Genomic DNA, 22,570 nt, shown 5'->3' with positions numbered 1-22,570 from the left:
CTAGTGATACCACCACACGGGTATCTTGAGCAGGACCCTTAGATTGAATTATGGTGAAAAGACGTCTCAGGTTTATGGCCGTCGATCTTTCAGGAATGAAGCCTGTTTGATCGGGATGAATGATAGATGCAATAGCTTTGTTCAGTCTCCTTGCCAAAAGTTTAGCTAAAATTTTAGCGTCTACATTGATGAGCGATATCGGTCGGTATGACTCACATAGATCATGGTCCTTATGCGGCTTTGGGATCAGCACTATCAGTGCTTCTCTCATAGATTCAGGTAATATACCCCTATTATATGCATCTTCATATATAGTCAAGAGCTTAGGGGCCAAGATTTCAGCATACGTCCCATACCCCTCCACCGGGAATCCATCTAAACCAGGAGTCTTATTAGGTTTTAATGCCCCAATAGCTGAGATAACCTCTTCAACCGAGAAGGGACTATCCAGTTCTTTCGCCTTCTCCTCCGAGAGTTCTAGTAGGGGTATTGGCCCCAAGTATTCTCGGACTTCCTCCACTACATAATCAGCCCTTGAGGTGTATAAATCCTTATAGAATTCTAAGAATGCGTTCGCTATATCTACTTGTGATGTACATAGTGTCATGTTCTTATCCCTTATATGCGGTATAGAGGTTGGGGCCTGCTGGGAATGTGCTAAATATGCCAGTAATCTGCTGTTCCCCAAATTCAAAGATCCTCTGCGCTTGGTAAAGTAACTTCTTCTGTGTTTTTTCTATTAATACTAAGTCTAACTGTCTTATATTTTCCCTCCATAGTTTATGTGTAGCAGAGGTAGGGTTTTTAATATATTCCACCTCCGACTCAGTGGCTAGCTGCTCAGCCTCCCTCACCTTCCATCCCCTATCTGACTGGAGCTGTTTAATTAGTCTCGCTGTGGAGCCCCGCAGTGTGGCCTTAAAAGCGTCCCAGGTGATCCCAATTGGAACCTCATTTTTGTTTTCTACCCAAAAAGTATTAATGGATCTCTCAAAGCATTCCTCTTTAAGCCACATTGGGGTTAATCTCCACACCACATATCCCCTAGGTCTCTCCATATCAATGGTGAGAAGCATGGGGGAGTGATCTGAGATGGCCCGTGGTAAACATTGAGCATCCAACACCCTCGGCAGCAATTCTTTTGACACAAAACATAAATCTATCCTGGAAAGAGTATTGAAGGTGGAAGAAAAACAAGAATATTCCCTAATGTCTGGGTGCTTCCACCTCCAAGCCTCCAACAGATCGTAAGGTTTTACACATGCCTCCAATGGAGACCCTCCCATCGTAGCCATCCCATGTCTATCTGTATCTGGAGATAATACTGCATTTAGGTCACCAGCCAGAATAAGAGGACCCTCCGCCACCTTCAACACCTCCGTCATCATTGCTTCCCATACCTTAATTGTGAACGGTGGTGGTATATAGATAGCTACAAAAGTGTATACCTGATTATCAATAATCAATACCAGAGCCACATATCTGCCCATAGGATCAAGTTTCACCGTCAACAGTATATATAAGTGATTTGGTGATCAGTACAGATACCCCTCTGGCATAACTGGAGTAAGTTGAGTGAAATGCCCTACTGAAACCAGCTCTGTGAAGGGCTAAGGTTTTGGAGCCTACTAAATGTGATTCCTGGAAAAATATAATATGTGGTTTTCGCTTTAAAATATATTTAAATACCAACGCTCGTTTGATCTTGGAGTTGAGCCCTCTCACGTTCCAGGAGAGGAGCCTAAAAGACTGCATCAGGACACATAAGTGATATATTTCCTAGGATACTTATTTTGGTAGGGGGATAGTAATGTCTTCCAAAAATAGACTGTTAGTATAGAGGCATTATCACTCAACCTCCCCATATAATATATAGCAGCATTATTTTTAACCTTATCTATTTGAAACAGTATTCGCATGCAGATGCAAAAACCATTCACAGTGCACATTCTTCTCCATCACTTGTGATAAATTGAATTTTGAGAATACCCAGCATTAAACGAAAAAAAGAAAACAACAAAAAAAACATAACTTTTCCTGAAATCAGCTTCACCGAGTTGAATTCCCCCTCCCCCCACCCTGCCTGCAGCCCCGAACAACCCGCAGACTTTTACCCCAAACATTGCAGCAAATTGTTCCCTAAAGGGGGGAAATCTTCCTGCACCAGCCGGGCAGGAGGCTTTAGGGTAAGGTATGTGGGAGTTTCCTGAACACTCACTGTACCGCTTTGAAGTCTCTTATTAGTGTTCCTGTGTGAATTAGAGTTCAGCAGGATCTTGCAACCCAATATTTCTTCATCTTTCTGTATATTCTTACGAATAAAGAATGTACCTGTGATAAAAAGTAAAAAAAAAAAAAAAAAAAAAAAAAAGAGGGGGGGGGGGGGAGATAAAGAAAAGAAAATGGTGGGGGAAAAAAAAAGATCTGTCGGCGTCTTCAATCCAGGAGGCATCCTGGGTTTTGCTAGGTGATGTTACATTCTGCTGTGGGTGTCCCTTGCATTAGGCCTGTCCCAGGGATTCCAGCCATCTATTCGCTTCCTTGGGTGACAGAAAGAACTGTGTTTGTCCCTTGTGCACCACACGTAGTTTAGCTGGATATAGCATACTGTATGGTAGACTGCGTTCCCTCAGCCGTTGCTTTACACTTTGAAATGCTGCTCTTTTTTTCTGCGCAGCCGCAGAAAAATCAGGGAAAATAGAGATCTTATTATTGTTATGTAACAGTTCAGGTAAGTTACGGGCCTTTATCTCTGAAGTATAAAAAGCGCGCCAACATGGGTCTGGGATATCTCCCTGGGATGGGGGGTCTCAGTTGGACCCTGTGTGCACGTTCAATAGCGAATAGGTGGGAAAAACTTTCCGGCCCAAATGTTTGTTTAAGCCAGGACAGCAGGAATTCCTCTGGTTTCTTCCCTTCCGTACCTTCTGGGAAACCTATGAATCTGAGGTTGTTCCTCCTCAGCCTGTCCTCGATATCTCCTAATTTGGCCTCCTGGGATTTGTTGTCCGCCGACATGTCTCTCACCTGCAGTAACAAGGGGTGAAGATCATCCTCCACTGTGCTTATTCTTTGCTCTGTCTGTGTTACTCGCTGCTTCACTTTGCGGACGTCATCTTTAAGTAAGGCAAAGTCTACTCGGATGGTTTCTATCTGCGTGGATAAGGCCGCATGGCAGCTCTTAATAGTGTCCATGATCTGCAGCAGCGTCGGCTCACCTCCCTGTGTCCCGGAGCCACTCTCCTCAGAGTCTGAGTGGAGAGAGGGCAGGGGATGAGCCAGCGGGTCGGTCGGATCCAGCCAGTCTCCATCCCCCTCGGTCCACTCGTGGTCTGGTGGGTCGGCGTTAACCGGCCGTCTCCCTCTCTGCCGGGCGCCATCTTGAGAGTCTCCATGGGCATACTTTGCCAGCTTCTCTGCGGGTGTGGGATCCATACTTGGGCCGTATTTCACCATATTCGGGTGCCCGGATTGTTCCTCTATCCACTCTGGTAAGTTTGGGTTGAATATGCGTGGTCTATAGGTCTACAGGATCAGTCAGGATTTTGGCGCGGTCGGAGCTCTGAAGAGAAGCTTCCTCACATACCGGAAGTCGGACACGCCCCCAACAAACTCAATTTTAGTCATACATTTAAGCCAAAATGTATTCGGCCACGTCTTTGGTAAAAAAAAATGTCAATAAGCTTATATTTATTGGTATGCACAAAAGTTATAGCGTCTACAAACTAGGGTACATTTTCTGGAATTTATGACTGCCTATGTCTTGAGGTGCTAAAATGGCAGGGCAGTACAAACCCCCCCCCCCCCCCCCATTTTGGAAAGTAGACACCCCAAGGAAATTGCTGAGAGGCATGGTGAGCCCATTGAATGAATATATTATTTTTTTGTCCCAACTGATTGAAAAAAAAACATTTTTTTTTGTAATTATTCAAAAAGTTGTTACTAAATGATATATTGCTCACACATGCCATGGTTATATGTGGAATTGCACCCCAAACTACATTTAGCTGCTTCCCCTGAGTATGGGAATACCACATATGTGGGACTTTTTGGGAGCCTAGCCGCGTACGGGGCCCCGAAAACCAATCACCGCTTTCAGGATGTCTAAGGGCGTAAATTTTTGATTTCACTCCTCACTACCTGTCACAATTTTGAAGGCCATAAAATGCCAAGATGGCACAAAACCCCCCCTGCGCGCCTGCCGTACAATGACGACAATTCTCCTGCCTGTTCCATTCTGCCGCAGTATAACTGTGGCGGACGGTTGGCAAGCGGTTAAGGTATCAGTTGTGTTTTTATAATCAAGTTGGGAAGGGATGGGGACACAGAGCTGTACCCATCCAGGAAGTTCTAAATCTAAGGAGAAGGAATATTTCTGGTCATAGACATCTATGTTCTTCATTCTGGCATTTTTTTATTGTGTGTTTTTTTTTTTTTTTTTTTTTATAGATCTAAGGTAAAGAGATGTGTGGTATATTCAGTGTTCTCTATAAAATATTGACATATGCTGGTTTGAGTTCTGGTGTCTTGTATATTTAAAAAAACAAAACAAAAAAAAAACAGTAAATGTGCCCACCCCTCTTTCTTTTTAGCTAGCATACCAAAAATCAGACATCAGGTCCAGCGTGGTCCTTCTTTATAATGCCCAGTTTTGTGCTGTCTGCCCAAATTACATTCCATTTTCTACCCGGTGCCTATGCTTCACTGCAAAATAGGGCTGCAACTAACTATTACTTTCATAATTGATTAGTTGGCCGATTAAAGTAAAATCCAACAATACAGGCAAATGCAGAGAAGTACAGGGTGGTAAACCGTTAACGCGTTTCACATCATTTGGATGCTTATTCGTAGCACCGTATCACACCTAACACATGGACATCTGAACAGGTTTTTTTTACATCATTTTTATTATTTACATAAACCATTTAGTAGAGATTTAGTAGTAGAGATCAGGCTAATAGCCTTAATGCCAATGTTTATTCATCATTTTCATGAATATTTTTCTTTTATTTCAGCTTTGCACTTGTGGAATGTTTGTAACCTGCACCTGTTTTGAGATTCCAAAATAACGTATTATCATTTGTATATTTTGTGTGGGCAGATCGTTATCTAGGCGAAGCATGCTTACTTCATTGTACTCTGCCAATTGGCCAACTTTCAATTTATGGAATTTACATTTTTGCAAATATAATTTTTTTTTCCTTAAAAAATTTTTGAAAAAAATACGTAAGGTATATTGATGCACAGTTCTAACAAGGCATGTTATACATGCAAAGGTTTGTAATTTCATAAAGTAAAATAAGTAACAAGATTTTTTTTTTTTCTCCAAAGAACAAAATCCAACAATGATATTGCGCATTAATATGTAGAATACTATTTTTCCTTTAAAGAATAGAACGTTTATTCAGTGGCTTAGTGACAGCTTTTTTTTTTTTTTTTTTTTTCCTAAATTTTTTCCAATAGAATGTTAACGGCTTTGGCAAGTAAATATTAGAACAAGCCTCTCTAATAGTTATGTTTGTTACAGTAGTTGACCAAAATGTGTGAATTAATAATGCAAGTCTTTCTCCTAATTATATTTCTACAGTATCTGGCGTGGCCCCAATGTGAATTGTGTTGATAGCTCAGGATACACCCCTTTACATCACGCCTCTCTTAATGGACACAAGTAAGTGCTTGAAATTTCCATGTTATTACAAATCACATATAATGAAAGTGCTAGAGCTTAAAAGGAAACCTTACCTCAAGCATTTTGAGACGATTAGGAGCTTTGAGTATTATTATCTTAGGTTTTCTTGGTGGTAAGCTTTTAAATGGGAACATGGTAGTGTTAGGGACAGGCTTTCCAACCTGATCGATCAGCTGTTCCTTTTAAGGCTACATTCACACTAGCGATTAGGGCCGGTGCGAATAGTAGCAGCAGGAATCGGAGGTTTATTCTGTGACTAGATGCAGCTGCCGGCTCCGTTCACTAGAATGACAGGTTTCCAATGGCCACAGCTATTTGTGGCTGACTGCACAGCCAGTGATTAGCTGTAGTGATCGCTGCTGGACGCACTGTGTGCATCCAGCAGCAATCACTGCAGGTAATCGCTGGCTGTGAAGAGCTGCAAGCCGCCAGCCAGTGACTACACCTACCCGCTGAGAGCCGCAACAGGAACTGGCGCTACAGTTTACATTGGTCTTACCTGCTGATGTGAATGTAGCCTAATCCCGCAATAGGGATAAAACTTTTTTGTGGAAGGGAGTTTAACAAGACTTGTGGCCACTCATTAAAATTAGAAGAAAAGAGGTTTAATCTTAAACTACGTAGAGGGTTCTTTACTGTAAGAGTGGAAAGGATGTGGAATTCCCTTCCACAGGTGGTGGTCTCAGCAGGGAGCATCGATAGTTTCAAGAAACTATTAGATAGGCACCTGAACGACCGCAACATACAGGAATATACAATGTAATACTGACATAATCACACACATAGATTGGACTTATGTCTTTTTTCAACCTCACCCATTATGTAACTACGTAACTAACCGTATATTGGCTCTATGAACAACTACAGACATGGGATTGCCAGCTGACCTGACTGAAAACAGCAAATTGAGCGATTGTCATCAAATAGCTAGTCCTTAAAGCTGGTTGCAGATGTTATAGGGTGCGTTCACACCGCCCCGCTGCACTTTGGCCACAGTGCGGGAGCAGCGGGGTGTGCCTGCGTTTTTTGTGATGGTTAGCTGCGCATTTTCATGTGCTTTTAGAAAATGCACATACACTGAAAGACGTAATAGAAATCTATAGGAAAGCAAAGTTAACCCACACGAACACCACAAGTACACTGCACTGCGGCCAAAGCGCAGTGGATCAGTGTGAAGCTGCCCCTAGTCTGATTGGACAGATACTTTTATTTGTATACAACGCATGCATGTATATTGCAAGAGAATATTTAACGCCAAACTACATTCTGCAAATACCTGCCTCCATACCAGCGATACTATCATTGCATCCCTTGCATCAGATTCTGATATATTCTGGCTTCTTCCGAGTGCCTGTCTTCATCCGTCATTTAACCTAACATACAAGGCACCATGCTGTGAATGTCTCATTGAAAGGCTACGCCTAAATCAACCATTTTTTTTTTTTTTTTTTTTCCCTCCGTTTCACAAATATTAGGCAGTGACCATACAGTGAGGGGGAAAAAGGATTTAATCCCCTGCTGATTTTGTATGTTTGCTGTGGCAAAGAAATTATCGGTCTATAATTTTAATGGTAGGTTTATTTTAACCGTGAGAGACAGAATAACAACAAAAATATAAAAAAAAACGCATTTTCAAAAAAGTTATAAATTGATTCGCATTTTAATGAGTGAAATAAGTATTTATCCCTTATCAATCAGCAAGATTTTTGGCTCCCAGGTGTCTTCTATAGAGGCAACGAGCTGAGATTAGGAGCACTCTCCTATCACACACATAGGTAGGACTTGATGGACTTCTCTTTTTTTAACCTCACCAACTATGTAACTATGTAAAGGGAGTGCTCTTAATCTCAGCTTGTTACCTGTATAAAAGACACCTGTCTGCAAAAGCAATCAATCAGATTCTAATCTCTCCACCATGGCTAAGACCAAAGAGCTGCCCAAGGATGTTAGGGACAAGATTGTAGATCTACACAAGACTGGAATGGGCTTCAAGCAGCTTGGTGCAAGGGTGATAACAGTTGGTGCGATTATTTGCAAATGGAAGACACACAAAATAACTGTCAATCTCCCTCGGTCTGGGGCTCCATGCAAGGTCTCGCCTCATGGAGTTTCAGTAATCATGAGAGCGGTGAGGAATCAGCCCAGAACTACACGGGAGGATCTTGTCAAAGATCTCAAGGCAGCTGGGACCATAGTAGCCAAGAAAACAATTGATAACACACTACGTCGTGAAGGACTGAAATCCTGCAGCGCTCGCAAAGGTCCCCTGTCTGAAGTTTGCTAATGAACATCTGAATGATTGAGAGGAGAACTGGGTGAAAGTGTTGTGGTCAGATGAGACCAAAATCGAGCTCTTTGTCATCAACTCAACTCGCTGTGTTTGGAGGAGGAGGAATGCTGCCTATGATGCCAAGAACACCATCCCCGCTGTCAAACATGGAGGTGGAAACATTATGCTTTGGGGTGCTTTTCTGCTAAGAGGACAGGACAACTTAACCTAATCAAAGGGACGATGGACGGGGCCATGTACCATCAAATCTTGGGTGAGAACCTCCTTCCCTCAGCTAGGCATTGAAAATGGGACATGGGTGTTTATTCCAGCATGACAATGACCCAAAACACACGGCCAAAGCAACAAAGGAGTGGCTCAGAAAGAAAACACATTAAGGTCCTTGAGTGGCCTAGCCAGTCTTCAGACCTTAATCCCATAGAAATATGTGAAGGGAGCTGAAGGTTTGAGTTACCAAACATCAGCCTCAAAACCTTAATGACTTGGAGAGGATCTGCAAAGAGCAGTGCGACAAAATCCCTCCTGAGATGTGTGCAAACCTGGTGGCCAACTACAAGAAACGTCTGACCTCTGTGATTGCCAACAAGGGTTTTGCCACCAAATACTAAGTCATGTTTTGCAAAGGGGTCAAATACTTATTTCACTCATTAAAATGCAAATCAATGTATAACTTTTTCGAAATGTGTTTTTTCTTGATTTTATTTTGTTCTGTCTCTCACTGTTAAAATAAACCTACCATTAAAATTATAAACTGATCATTTCTTTGTCAGTGGGCAAACGTACAAAATCAGCAGGCAATCAAATACTTTTTTTCCCTCACTGTATGTGTTATAATAAAACCAAGAAAAGACATGCACATAACAGTGATGATCCTCTTTTGAAAGTTTCATGCTAAGTGTCGTCTTCTCTCACTTTTGCACCACCACTGTTTTCCCTTCTCACACCAACCTGTATGGAAGCGATGGGATCCACAGGCATGGCCACACCAGGCTTTCTGGGAAGTGGCGCTCAGCTCAGCGTATAGGCATCACTAATAAAACCCCTTTCATTGTTGTCATTGGCAGCAATAATAACATTTAGCTTTGGTTTCAGTGGCAGCATCAATAACGCAGACATTGGTCTTAGTGACAGCAATAAAAAACCCTCTCTACTGTTATAAGTGACATTGACAGCAGTAATAAGCACCCCTCCACTGATGTCAGTGACAGTAGTATCGAAAACAACCCCTCTCCCTCACTGACTTGGCTGCCACTTTCCCACTATTCCAGTGACTCTGGCACTGCAGCTGCCTGTCAACTTTACACCATTTATGTGACACTGGCACCACAATTGACTGCCGCCTACCTTTCCTCCACCTTTCTGGTGACACTGACATTGTACCTAGATGCTGCCAGCTAAGTGACCCATTTTACTTGGTCAGTGCTGATCTGCCTAGACCTTTCACTTCTCCTGTACCACAATACCTTTCTCCAGGCATGTACCACTGTAGGTTGCCCTCACTGCCCAAGCTCTCGCTTTGCTGCATCACTCTCACATAGTCTGATCAGAAAGAGTCAAGAGTGGCTGTGCTTCAGATTGTCCCGGTTCTCCGCAGAAGCCATGGTCAGGAAAACCTGTAGCTGCCCAGAGGACATTTCCTAGAGACCCCAGCTACCACTATCCTCTGTAAGTGCCTCGTCTGCCCCAGAGAACACTGGGAGTTGTAGTCCTTCTGGAGTCTACAGCAAGCATGCACAGTAAAGGGCACAAAACCAGTTGGACAGTCAGGAACGTGTGGTAGCAAAGGATAAGGAATAGGGTGGAGAGCACTCTGCACCTTGCTTGTATTCTACATAAGGGTTGTTCAACTCTAGAGCAGTCAGCTGGACAGCTCTGATCTAAACACTCCAATTAATTAAAGTGTTATCAAGTAGGCCCTCACCTATCTGATAACTGCTAACTGATCGAAAGGAGATTTGTGCATCAGATTGTGACCTGCGCCCAGCTTTTGTCTCTTGTTTGTTTCAGACATATATTTATTGTTGCAAAGTTAGTGAGATGTACAGTATATATCTCAATGGTAAGTACCAGACTGACATGAGTTTGTGTATGATATTTGCATGTTGTACATCGCCTAATGCTGTGACAAATTATATTCCATCAGGGATGTTGTGGAAGTCCTTTTGAGGAATGAGGCTGTGACAAACATTGCAGACTGTAAAGGTTGTTTTCCTCTGCATCTAGCAGCATGGAAGGGAGATTCTCAAATTGTACGACTTCTCATTCATCATGGACCTTCCCATGCAAAAGTCAATGAACAAGTATGTTGAAATGTCTTCCTCCTTTCTTTTAATACCACTATTTGTTTTTCTCTCCCAGTGCAAATGTGTTCAGGGATGTAAGCATGTTCTTATTTGTTAATTACAAATTTCTCTGTTTTATTTTGTTAAAGTATAACTAAATGCAAAAAAAAAAATTTTGTGGGGGGTGGGTCATGGGTTAGAACCGCTTTCAGGTTTATATTGCTTTCTGTGTCCCATTTGGAGGATTTACTCTTTGTCCTGATCACGAGTTTCACCACATATGAAAGTGAGAGTAAATCCAAAATTTTGTATTGCCACCAGAGCAGGAATAGAGGGGAAATCTTCCAACTGGGACCCTTGTTCCTCTGACGGATGTCTAGGAAGGGATTTCCCTTATATTGGAAAGATATCTTCTTACTTCCTGTTGAGTCTGCAGCACATAAAGTGATAGCAAAAAAGCACAGTAGTTACAATCCTCCCCCAACCTATCAAAGAAGAAATAAAATATCTGGGTTTACATGTATTTTTAAAGTGGTTGTAAACCCCCTTCATGAAATTTTTCCTCTCTCTCTCCCTCTCCCTCTCCCTCTCCCTCTCCCTGTCCCTCTCCCTCTCCCTCTCCCTGTCCCTCTCCCTCTCCCTCTCCCCCTCCCCCTCCCCCTCCCATGTCTTTCTGCTGCTCCTTTCCTCTGTTATCAGCAGAGTCCCTTCTGACAAATTCTCTGACACACTAGATAACAGCAGCTGAAAATTTGAGTTGGAGAGGGAGCCTAGCGGTAGATAAGCAGAGAGCTTGTCTACTCAGACTACACCTCTGCATGTTCCTTTCTTCCTCTGCCTGTGTGGAGGGGTATGTGTACCTTTTATCCAATCGGCTCTCTCACAGTGTAAGCCCAGACTCCTCACCCACTGCTGAGAGAGAAAGATTTCTAACACAATCTGCACTTTTCAGTGCAGAAGGGGAAAGACAGCAGATATACCAGTAAAACGTATGTAGGGAGATTTGTTTTATTTCTATGTATCATCTGAGGCTATTCACTTCATTGGGTATAGGAGAGGGTTTGCAACCATTTTAAAACTGAACTACAGCCATACTTTCAGTCTTGCACTATTTTACATGCTCTACTATACTGAAATTGCTTACTCTGATTCCACTGCACACTGTGAGCATTTCATTGTGTGCATTACAAGCTGAAACAAGCCGGATAGAGCTAGTCTCTGCTGTAAATGCAGCTTGCCTAAGAATGCAAACTCCAGACTGACATCCTCCCTTCATAACTCCTACCAGGAACCACCCCACTGCTTGCATCTGGGTTAAGGGCTCTTGAACAGTGTACAGAGGCTGGGTTCTTTGATGTTTTACAGAAAGCTATGTGCAGACCCCTGCCAGTGCCTTCTACCAGTGCCATGATTTGCCTGTAATGCATAGAGAAGCACAGAAAACCAATGATCACATTACCAGTTATGTAGTAAAAGCAAGTTTTATTTAAAAGTTTCATTAGCATGTTAATGAGGGAGACTAAGAAAAGAACAATATAAGCTGACTAAATGTGAGTTCTAAATGCTTTGTTGTAGATTAAATTCTGCACCTTGCATACCATCTTCACTTAGATACCTTTTGTGTTTTTAAAGGCTAAGTTCACCTTTATAGAGAAAGTAAGAAATGCACATATTTTTGCAGGAAAAAAAATATACATTCATTTTTTTCCTGGAGGAGCCTGAAAAGCATTGGACCCGCGATCAGTAGATCATGAGTACAATGTGGGCTCCTGCAGACATGATGTTCTTTTGGCTTTCAGTCCGTACCTCTGTACGGGTTTTAGTTTGAAAGCCGGAGGACTTGTGAATGAACTACAAGAGCGCTCATTGAAACTACAAGTCCTTCTGCCAGGGATCTGTGAATGAAAGACACAGCTGTGTGGGTGGAGTCCCACAAAGCCGTGCGTTTTTTAAAAAGTGACAGTGGGTGCGGGTAGAGAATCCCTGTGTGCTGTCACAGGGAGGGGGGTATAGGGGGAAGGAGGACTGGAGCTGTAATATGGTGGTACATGTAACATATTCCAAAAGTGAACATTAGGGACTTTTTCAGAAAATTTTGAAAACTTGTTTGTGTAGATTCTGTTTTGCATTCCTCGGATGTTGACGTGTGATAAGGTTGCAGGAAAGGCTTCCTCCTGATGACTTTATAATGTGGATCTTATTTGTACAACGCTACACCATAGAAGGGTACAACATGTGCAACAATCTCCTATGTCAGTCCTTCCTACATGTCCTTTGATGTCAAATGAGAGTCTGCATTTGCCTTTCTGCACGGCATACAAGCACTCCTTTTGTGAAATGTTTGCCTTGAATTCCACCGTTCCCCCTAACTGCCATTTTGTGAAGCCATTATGGACAGTGAAAATTGTAAGCTGGAAGCATTTTGCAATCTTTTTATGGCTAACGTTTGGCTTTATTTTCAGATTTCCTCTCAGCTGCTTAGTTTGGCCCATGGTTGTTGAGTAACAGCTGAAAGTTTGGAATGTCAAAGATTTTATTAGGTTCTGTGATTGTTGACAGGTGACAACTACTAACTAATGGGACCTTGTAAAAACAGTGTTTATTACTTGTGAAAGGGCGTCTACACTTTTGCACATGGTAGAAAAATTTGTTTGTTCCTTTTTTTGTTTTAATGTTGATGAAAATAAATGTAACCGTAAAGTAATATTTGCAAATATGTTGTTTTTTTTTTTTTTTTTTTTTTTTTTTTACATGTTAGTACATTTTGTAAGTGGAAAGTAGTAATATGGCCAGGAGTGCTCAGACTTTAGTGAACAACGTGCATTTATTTATTTATTTTTTTTTTTAGACTGGAGCCTGCAAAGCATTGCACCCTCGATCAGCGGATCGCGGGTGCAGTGTCGGGCTCTTGAAGACATTGCTGACAGCTCTCTGCCTGTACATCCGCAGGAAGTGTCGGTGAACTACGAGGGCGCTGACCAGCACGCTCATAGATAATTGAGAACTACAAGGCATCTGCCACAGTGGCAGACGGGACTTGTCATTTATTCACAGCTCTCTGCCCGCACAGCTGGGCTGTTTTTAAAATGTAGCTAAGACTGCGGGGGAGAGGAACCCCCGCTCGCTTTCACAAGAAGGATAAACCCTAAACACTGGTGTAACATGTTCAGAAGGTGAACTTGGGCTTTAAACTTAATGCAGAACAATTTCCTGTAACAGATGATGGAAACCCCAACAAGGAAAAATGCTCTGTTGGATCTATTCATTTCAAACAATATGGAGCTTATTACAGATGTGTGGGTTAGACACAACTTTGGTAGTAGTGATCATGGTGTAATCACATTTCCCATAAGTTACAGGAAAGAGAAGCATGTTGGTATGACAAGAACTCTAAATGAAAAAAAAAAAAAAGTTAACTTCAATAAGCTGAGGACCTTAATGCCTGACACTCAATGGTACCATATATTTGCAACAAAGAGCACACAAGGCAAGTCAGAGTGTTTTTAAAGATGAATTAAACAAGTTCATTAGTCATTGTATTAAACTGGGTAATGGGCATAAAGGAACCAAATTAAAACTTAGCTAAATTCTAGTGTTAAAATAAATGAATGAATAAAAACAGGCTTATAAAAAATACAAAGTAGAAGGCACACCCTCAGCATTACAGATTTAGAAGGAATGCAAGGGAGCAATGAGGATGGCTGAAAAAGAATACGGGAAACACATTGCTGCTGCAAGTAAAAAAAATGCAATGTTTTTTCAAATATATTGATAGTAAAATGATTTGAACAACATAACGGCCCCATAACAGATGAGCTTTGTCTTCATATAAAAACAGTCCAGCCAGGATAAGACCTCTAACTCTTCTGTGAGCTCTCAGGTTGCTGCCGTTCCTCCCCAAGAGTCCTGCCTGCATGGTGACGTCACAGCCCTGCCTACTGACGTGTTGCAATGAATAGGACTTTCTCAAAGAGCAGGCGGGACTCTCGGGAGGATCGGCAGCAGCTAGGGAGCTGACGAGAGAGGGATGTGTCTTATCCTTGCTGGACTGTTTTTCTATTAAGCCAATCTCTATCTGCTACAATGTGTAAAGGCTGTCTATTGGCTATGGAATCTGCCTGCTGCCAGTCACAAGGGGAGCAGAGCTGATGAGGAATTAGTTTCCCCAGGCGCCAGAAATCCTCATCGGGCGCCATCCACACAACTACAAAATGCTTCAGTCACTGTGCCGTCTGGTAGCTATAGTGGCAAGGAGGGAGTTCAGCTTCACAGAAGATGAAGTGTGCGTGCATTCTCTGGTATCAGCACAACAAATGTTGTTGCTTCCCCCAAATCGCATGTGTTTCCAACAGGTACATTGATTTGGGGCAGGCAGTGACATTTGTCGTACGGAGGCACAACACAGTTCTAAAATGTGTCCTAGACCTTCTTTATGAATTCCCAAGATTTTCTATAAACTAGGCTCGAAGGTTGCCTTTCTAGCTTCAGTATTGTAAATACTGGAATTACCAGAGGTATTTTCTGTAAATTCTTTCAAGAGATGTAACTGACATTCTTTTGTATTTTTGTTTCCTTTCATTGACTTGGGTGCTTGTCAGACTGACCTCATCCAGATACTGTGCAGACTGAGTAGAGGAGAAATCATGATATAACAAGTTTTGACGTGACTTGATTTCCTAACAGCATGCAAGTTATCAAGGTTTAGACAACAGTACAGTGCTGTTGTCTACATAGCAATGTAAGACGCAGCTGAAACTGGCCACCCTGTAAACCTGGTACACTGTTACTGGGGTTGCCAATTCTCCGTATAATATAGAAAAGGCCATACAAGAAAATAGTGTATTTATGCTGTTTTTTTTTGCCTTTCTATTCATTTCAGGAACTAAATGAGGATTTGGTTTCCACAGGCGCTTTACTACAGTCTATTTTGCTGACAAAGATATGTCCCTTCCTTTCTTGTGTATATAATCCAAGGGGTGAACAGAGCTGATCTGCAGACATAAATAGGACCCTCAGAGGCAAAGTAAAAACTTTTTTTTATTATTGTTAAAAAAATAATAAAATATTCACCAAGGCATACAGCAGTCAATTGACGGTCATGCAGAGACTTGGATTAAAAAACTGACAGTACCTGGAGGCTGGAGCCGCATGGATGACACTGGGGCTTGGGGAAACCCAGCACAAAGCCGTTGGACAAAGAACACATGAGCACGGCTGGTGGGGGGCCCATCCAGGACCGTAAGGCCAGGGGTCCTTTGAAGGGGGAACCAAACTGCAGGCACAGTAACTGTTGGGGCCAGTATACAGTGGCCGCTCGCACTGTGTGCGAAGCCCGGAAGTGATGGTAACCTGAAGAAGGGGCATGTCTCCGAAACATGTATTGTCTCCACTTGACGATGTGTGACTCTCTTCTCCCTTGGTATGGGCAGTTCTTAATTGGCCCAGCAGCAGGGTTTGCCCATACTCTTTGGATTCCCTTGGCTGGCTTCCGCCAGGCTGTGACATCACATCCGTGCTTTGTACACAGTGCGAGCGCCCTCTGTATACTGGCCCCAACAGTTCCTGTGCCGGGCCCCTGGCCTTACGGTCCTGGACGGGCTCCCCACCAGCGGTGCTCATGTGTTCTTTGTCCAACGGCTTTGTGCTGGGTTTCCCTAAGCCCCTGTGTCATCCATGCGGCTCCAGCTTCCACTGTCAGTTTTTTAATCCAAGTCTCTGCATGACCATCAATTGACTGCTGTATGCCTTGGTGAACATTTTTATTATTTTTTTTAACAATAATAAAAAGTTTTTACTTTGCCTCTGAGGGTCCTATTTATGTCTGCTGACCAGCGCTGTTCACCCACACACTATGATAATATCTTCTGTCCTCATTTGTCTGTGAGTTTTGGACAATAGCGGCCACAGCTACATTTAATTTTTCTTTTTGACTTTTCACTTGGCCTCTGGACTGTGCGCCTGGATTTTTGTTTTTAGCCCCTCCTTTCTTGCCTACTCACTAGGTAAGGGCTCTGCTGGAATCGGAACCTTATTAATCCCTCTGTAATACTACATACATTTTTAGTAGAGTAGAATCCAGATACAATTCTTTTTTTTTCTTTAAAAAGAATAGGAAAAAAAAATAAATGTTCCTGTTTTATTACTATTTTTGTTCTCATTCGGGCTAGACCATTTATGTAACCACTTGACCTCCGGAAGATTTACCCCCCATGACCAGGCCACCCTTACATTTTTGTAAATATTTTATTATATCTTTTCATGTGACAACACTGAAGAAATTACACTTTGCTACAATGTAAAGTAGTGAGTATACAGCTTGTATAACAGTGTAAATTTGCTGTCCCCTCAAAATAACTCTACACAGCCATAAATGTCTAAACCGCTGGCAACAAAAGTGAGTACACCCCTAAGTGAACATCGTCCAAATTGGGCCCAATTAGACATTTTCCCTCCCCGGCGTCATGTGACCCATTAGTGTTACAAGGTCTCAGGTGTGAATGGGGAGGAATTAAATTTGGTGTTAGCGCTCTCTCTCGCTCTCATACTGGTCACTGGAAGTTCAAAATGGGACCTCATGGCATAGAACTCGCTAAGGATCTGAAAAGAAAGAATTGTGGCTCTACATAAAGATGGCCTAGTCTATAAGAAGGTTGCCAAAACCCTGAAACAGCTGCAGCACGGTGGCCAAGACCATGCAGCGGTTTAACAAGACAGGTTCCACTCAGAACAGGCCTCGCCATAGTCGACTAAAGACTAAAGAAGTCTTTGGGAAATAGACATGAGAGTGCTGCTAGCATTGCTGCAGAGGTTAAAGGGGTGGGAAGTCAGCCTGTCCGTGTTCAGACCATACGCCGCACACTGCATCAAACTGGTCTGCATGGCTGTTGTCCCAGAAGGAAGCCTCTTCTAAAGATAATGCACAAGAAAGCCTGCAGTTTGCTGAAGACAAGCAGACTAAGGACATGGATTACTGGAACCATATCCTGTGGTCTGAGACCAAGATAAACTTATTTGGTTCAGATGGTGTCAAGCGTGTGTGGCGGCAACCCGGTGAGGAGTACAAAGGCGAGTGTGTCTTGCCTACAGTCAAGCATGGTGGTGGGAGTATCATGGTTTGGGGCTGTATGAGTGCTGCCGGAACTGGGGAGCTACAGCTCATTGAGGGAACCATGAATGCCAACATGTTCTGTGATGTGCTGAAGCAGAGCATGATCCCCTCCCTTCAGAGACTGGGCCACAGTGCAGTATTCCAACATACCGACCCCAAACACGCCTCCAAGATGACCACTGCCTTGCTAAAGAAGCTGAGGGTAAAGGTGATGGACTGGCCAAGCATGTCTCCAGACCTAAACCCTATTGAGCATCTGTGGGGCATCCTCAAATGGAAGGTGGAGGATCGCAAGGTCTCTAACGTCCACCCGGTCCGTGATGTCGTCATGGAGGAGTCGAAGAGGAATCCAGTGGCAACCTGTGAAGCTCTGGCTCCATGCCCAAGAGGGTTAAGGCAGTGCTGGGAAATAATGGTGGCCACACAAAACATTGACACTTTGGGCCCAATTTGGACATTTTCACTTAGGGGTGTACTCTCTTTTGTTGCCAGCAATTTAGACATTAATCGCTGTGTTGAGTTATTTTGAGGGGACAGCAAATTGACATTGTAAAGTGTCATTTCTTCAGGGTTGTCCCTTGAAAAGATATAATAAAATATTTACTCCAAAGATATGCTGGTAGGTTAATTGGATCCTGTCTAAATTGGCCCTAGTATAGGTATGAATGTGAGTTAGGGACCTTAGATTGTAAGCTCCGTGAGGGTATAGGGACTGATGTGAATGTATAATATATATGTAAAGCGCTGCGTAAATTGATGGCGCTATATATACGTACCTGAAATAAATAAAAATAAAATTTACAAAAAATGTGAGGGGTGTACTCACTTTTGTGAGATACTGTAAACTTTAATTTATGTTTGTTTTTTTTTTCCCCACAAAGAGCTTTTTATTTTGTTGGTATTTGATCACCACTGCATTTATTATATTTTAGCGCTATAAACAAAAACAGACAGACAAAAAAAAAAAAAAAGTATAATATAACATAAATTTAGGCCAATATGTATTCCGCTACATATTTTTGGTAATAAAAAAGATCACAATAAGTGTATATTAATTGGTTTGCACAAAAGTTATAGCATCTACACACTATGGGGTGTGTATAATAAATCCTTTTTTTTTTTTTTTTTTTAAATACACCCCCCCCCCCCCCAGTTTGTAGATGCTATAACTTGTGAAAACGATCATCTTTTATAGCAGAAAGTAAAAAATAATAAAATATATATATTGTGTGTCTGCCACAAGCTGCTGATTGGCAACATTATCTGACACTTTGTGGGAACCAGTGTTATACACTCGCTGTACTAATTACAGTGGCTGGGAAGAGGTTAAACATCTAGGGCAATCAAAGGGTTAACTGTGTGCCCAACCAGTGTTTTTGTGTAAACTGTGTACTGTTTTTACTCAGGGAAGTGATTGATACCATCACCCCCCGACCCCCCCCCCCCCCCCCCCGTCAGAATGGAGATCTGCCCTGTTTACATAGGCAGATTTCCTTTCTGAGTCTCTGCCTGACGATCGGTGGGTGCCGGCAGACATCCAGTGCCCAGCACCTGCAGATCGGCTGCTGCTGTGAATAATCACAGCAGAAGCGACACACGCACGCTCCTTTGGCAGAAGTGCAGAATCACAGGGGGGCCGCCCTGTAGCAGTAAATCTGCTATGAGGCGGTCCATAAGTAGTTACACATCTTCTCATAAGATTTTATGTGTATTTAATGTGTTTTAGGTATGGCATTTACCTGTAAAAGCCTCCCTTGTGTAGATGTCTAAAAAAACAGGCTGCTGCTGGTTGCCGCCATCTTGGATGAGATGTTGGTTACCCAAGCAGTCTAAGAGCTGTCACTCAAGTAACACTATTACAATAGTTAACTTACTAAATATGAGGTACCACAACTGCAGCCACACATAATATTCCTTATATGTAGTGTTACAGAAGATTGTCAGAGACATGCTTTAGGTGTGGATGAAGGTTGGACATATGCTTCAGGAAACCTCTACAGACTGGAGACATGTTAGAAGAGACTGCAGGAGACCACAGCACCTTTACAAAACAATGCTCTCATTGTTTGCTGCTGGCCACAGGTTGGGAGCCAAGGCTCTAAAGTATTCCCCTTCGCTCCTGCTTTGGCTGCTGCACAAATGGTTATGGAGGGAGGTGAGGGAAGGAGGAGTTTGGCCTGCAAAGAACATAATTAGACTTTCCTGCAAGAGCAAAGGGTAATGACTTGCAAGGAGGCATGGGCCTATGCTAGGGAATTGACTCTTCTGGAAGTTGCCAAATGTGTTAGCGAGTGCTAACAGACCCATGCAAGTTAATAAAAAATATAGTTTCGTTAGTTTCCTTTAACACCTAGGAAGGTCAGAGACAGGCCTGTGTAGCAATTCTTCCCAGGGGTTCAGAATTAAAGCGGAGGTTTGCTGAAAAAAAAATATTAAAAGCCAGCAGCTACAAATACTGCAGCTGCTGACTTTTAATATATGGACACTTACCTGTCCAGGGAGCCCCCGGTGTCGGCAGCCGAAGCCTATCCGTCCTTCGGCTCTCGGCTGCTGCCGCCGCCATTCTCGGTAAGGGAATAAGGAAGTGAAGCCGTGCGGCTTCACTTCCTGGTTCCCTACTGCGCATGCGCGAGTCGCGCTGGGTCCCCTCTCGGGTCCCTGCTGTGTTCTGTGTCTCACAGAACACAGTGGTGGAGAAGAGCGTAGGCGCTGGAAGTGGCGTAGGTCACCGCAAGCTCCGTGGTGATCTATGCCAGGAAGTGGGAGCAAATACCTGTATTAAACAGGTATCTGCTCCCTCCTCCCCCCTGAAAGGTGCCAAATGTGACAACGGAGGGGGGAGGATTCCAAAAAGTGGAAGTTCCATTTTTGGGTGGAACTCCACTTTAAATTGGGATTCGGAACTGACATGATCATATTGTATATGCGAATCCAGAATCGACAGTCCTTAACCACTTGCCCACCAGGCCAATTCTGACATTTCTCTTCTACATGTAAATATCATTTTTTTGCTAGAAAATTACACAGAACCCCCAAACATTATATATATATTTCTTGTTAATACATCACAGGACACAGAGCTCTATTCATTACATCATGGGTTAGATAGCCACCTTCAGGTGTTGAACACTGGCAACCCTAATTGTAAAGAGACATCCTCCCCTATATAACCCCTCCCATATGGAGAGTACCTCAGTTTTTTTTTTTCCAGTGTCTAAGGTGTTTGGTCACGATGCAAGATGTGCTTAGAAGAAAGCTCTGTTTGATGGCCCCTGCAGGGTTCTAGGAGCTACACAACCGGATCCATACCTCGGGCCAATTTATATGAATGTTACCTGGGCCTCATGGAGGAAGAAACGAGGTTTTGCCTGTAATGTCTCTCTCTGAGGACTGGGCTCTGGGATCCAGTACTTTTGAGCACACATATTAAGGATGCGCAAAGTTTTTCTGGCAGAGTCTTCTACAGGTCCAGGTAAGAGGCTCCTGTAAGTAGGAACCCAAAACCCTGAAGGTTGGCACAACACTACCCGCCATGATGGGTGAATGTTGGGTCTGGCTGTTCTCAGCAGTATCCTGCGGCGGGGATAAGGTAAGTGAAGCAATCCTAGGTAAACACCTTAAGGATTAGCTTCTTTGAGTTGTTGCATGTCTTACCTGTTTTCCGCCACTAGAGGGAGTAAGAGGCCTACCCGGTGTTACTTACATGCTTCCAGGAAATACAGCTCAGTGAAGCCACTCTGTCGCTCACCTCCTTCGCTGCAGGCTCTGCCACTTAAATGATAAAGGGGATCCTACGCAGTCATGGGGTCCCCGAGTAGCTTCCCGGTCTTCTCTTTTTCGCCCCTGGCCAGAAAAGCGACGCCATATTGGTCCTATGCACGCGCGCAGGGGGGCGCGTTTTTATGGCGAAAACGGCGGGGAAGGAGGGGGGTGTGGTTGCGAGCGCTGTGTATGTGCGCGCGCGATTCACTGCGCAGGTGCAAGGCGCTTGTTTTAAAGAGCCCAGGTCACCAGGGGTCTGTATGCCGCAGGACACAGAGCTGGAGCACGTAAGCATATCATATGGATCGGATACAGGCACACCTAGACACCTACTCAGCATCAGGTTGTGCAAGTCTAAGCAAACATTACTATTGTAAGCTAGGCACAACAGTGTATGCAATTGTTTTTAGTACCTCTGCTTTGTTAGCTTAGGACTGTCTCCCCAGGGTTTCAGGGGCAGGTAAAAAGAGCACCAAGAAATCACCGGGGGACTCTAGACGTGCCTGCAGGTTAACACCCCCCCCCCCCCTTAGAGACTGGAGGCAGCCACGCAGGGTGAGCCATCGCCGCTGTCAGGCATTGCTGCCCTTCCCAATATTGCAGCCCCTGCATATGTTACTGAAGATGCTATGGAGGCAGCATTGGGTGGTTTAGAACAAAGGATTACTGCCTTTATCACAGCATCCTTGGCAGATGGTAGAAAACGGGGTAGGTCTCCTTCCTCTACTCTGGCTTCCCTATCAGACGATCAGCAGTCTGATGATGATACAACACTGTCGGGAGACAAGGATCACGAGCAGTCGGACGAATCGGGGGATGAGGAGAAGCTCTCTTCTACCTCACAGGCTCTCAGGTTACAGATACAATATTATACAGAGGTGGTGCGTACCACATACAATTTGCCCTGTACTGAACCATTTATGTCCCCTGTTTTGCCCTTGGGATCTCGAAGTCTCCACAGGCTGCTTTTTCCTTTCCCATCCATCCATTAATGGAAAAACTATTGTATGATGCTTGGGCTCACCCGGATAAATCATTTTCTCCTCTTAGGAAATTCTCCCTGCTCTACCCTATGGAGGAAAAATTCACCAAGATGGAGTGTGCCAGCAATAGATGCGGCTATTTCTTGTATGAATAAAGGCCTAACTTGTCCTGTGGACAATGTGCAGGTGTTTAAAGATCCAACTGACAAAAATCTGGAATCATTACTTAAAGCCTCTTTTGCTGTGGCTGGCGCTGTGGTCCAACCTGCGGTTGCAGCAGTTGGTATGTGCCAATATTTGAAGGAGCAGGTCAGGCAGGTAGTTATTGTTGTTCCTGTTTAGCAAGTTCAAGACTATGCAGCTCTTCCGAGGGCCTTATGTTTTGCAATAGATGCGATTTATGGATTCTGTCCAACAAGCATCCCACCTTATAATCCTGTTGGTACACATGCATAA

At 43.4% G+C, this 22,570-nt stretch overlaps 1 protein-coding gene across 5 annotated transcripts in view; it reads left to right on the top strand.

The window, feature by feature from the left end:
- Positions 1–22,570, top strand: part of ANKS1A (ankyrin repeat and sterile alpha motif domain containing 1A) — a 175,226-nt gene that overhangs the window by 17,430 nt on the left and 135,226 nt on the right. For all 5 annotated transcript variants that reach the window (XM_073616016.1, XM_073616015.1, XM_073616019.1 and 2 more), the window contains exons 2-3: positions 5,588–5,668; positions 10,123–10,279. In XM_073616016.1, the coding sequence (XP_073472117.1) occupies positions 5,588–5,668; positions 10,123–10,279 (238 nt within the window). The remainder of the gene's footprint in view (positions 1–5,587; positions 5,669–10,122; positions 10,280–22,570) is intronic.

Source organism: Aquarana catesbeiana, linkage group LG02 (assembly GCF_042186555.1).
Source record: "Aquarana catesbeiana isolate 2022-GZ linkage group LG02, ASM4218655v1, whole genome shotgun sequence".
Taxonomy (NCBI): Eukaryota; Metazoa; Chordata; class Amphibia; order Anura; family Ranidae; genus Aquarana; species Aquarana catesbeiana.
The sequence above is the reverse complement of the archived record's forward strand: the minus strand, read 5'-3'. Positions and strand labels throughout refer to the sequence as shown.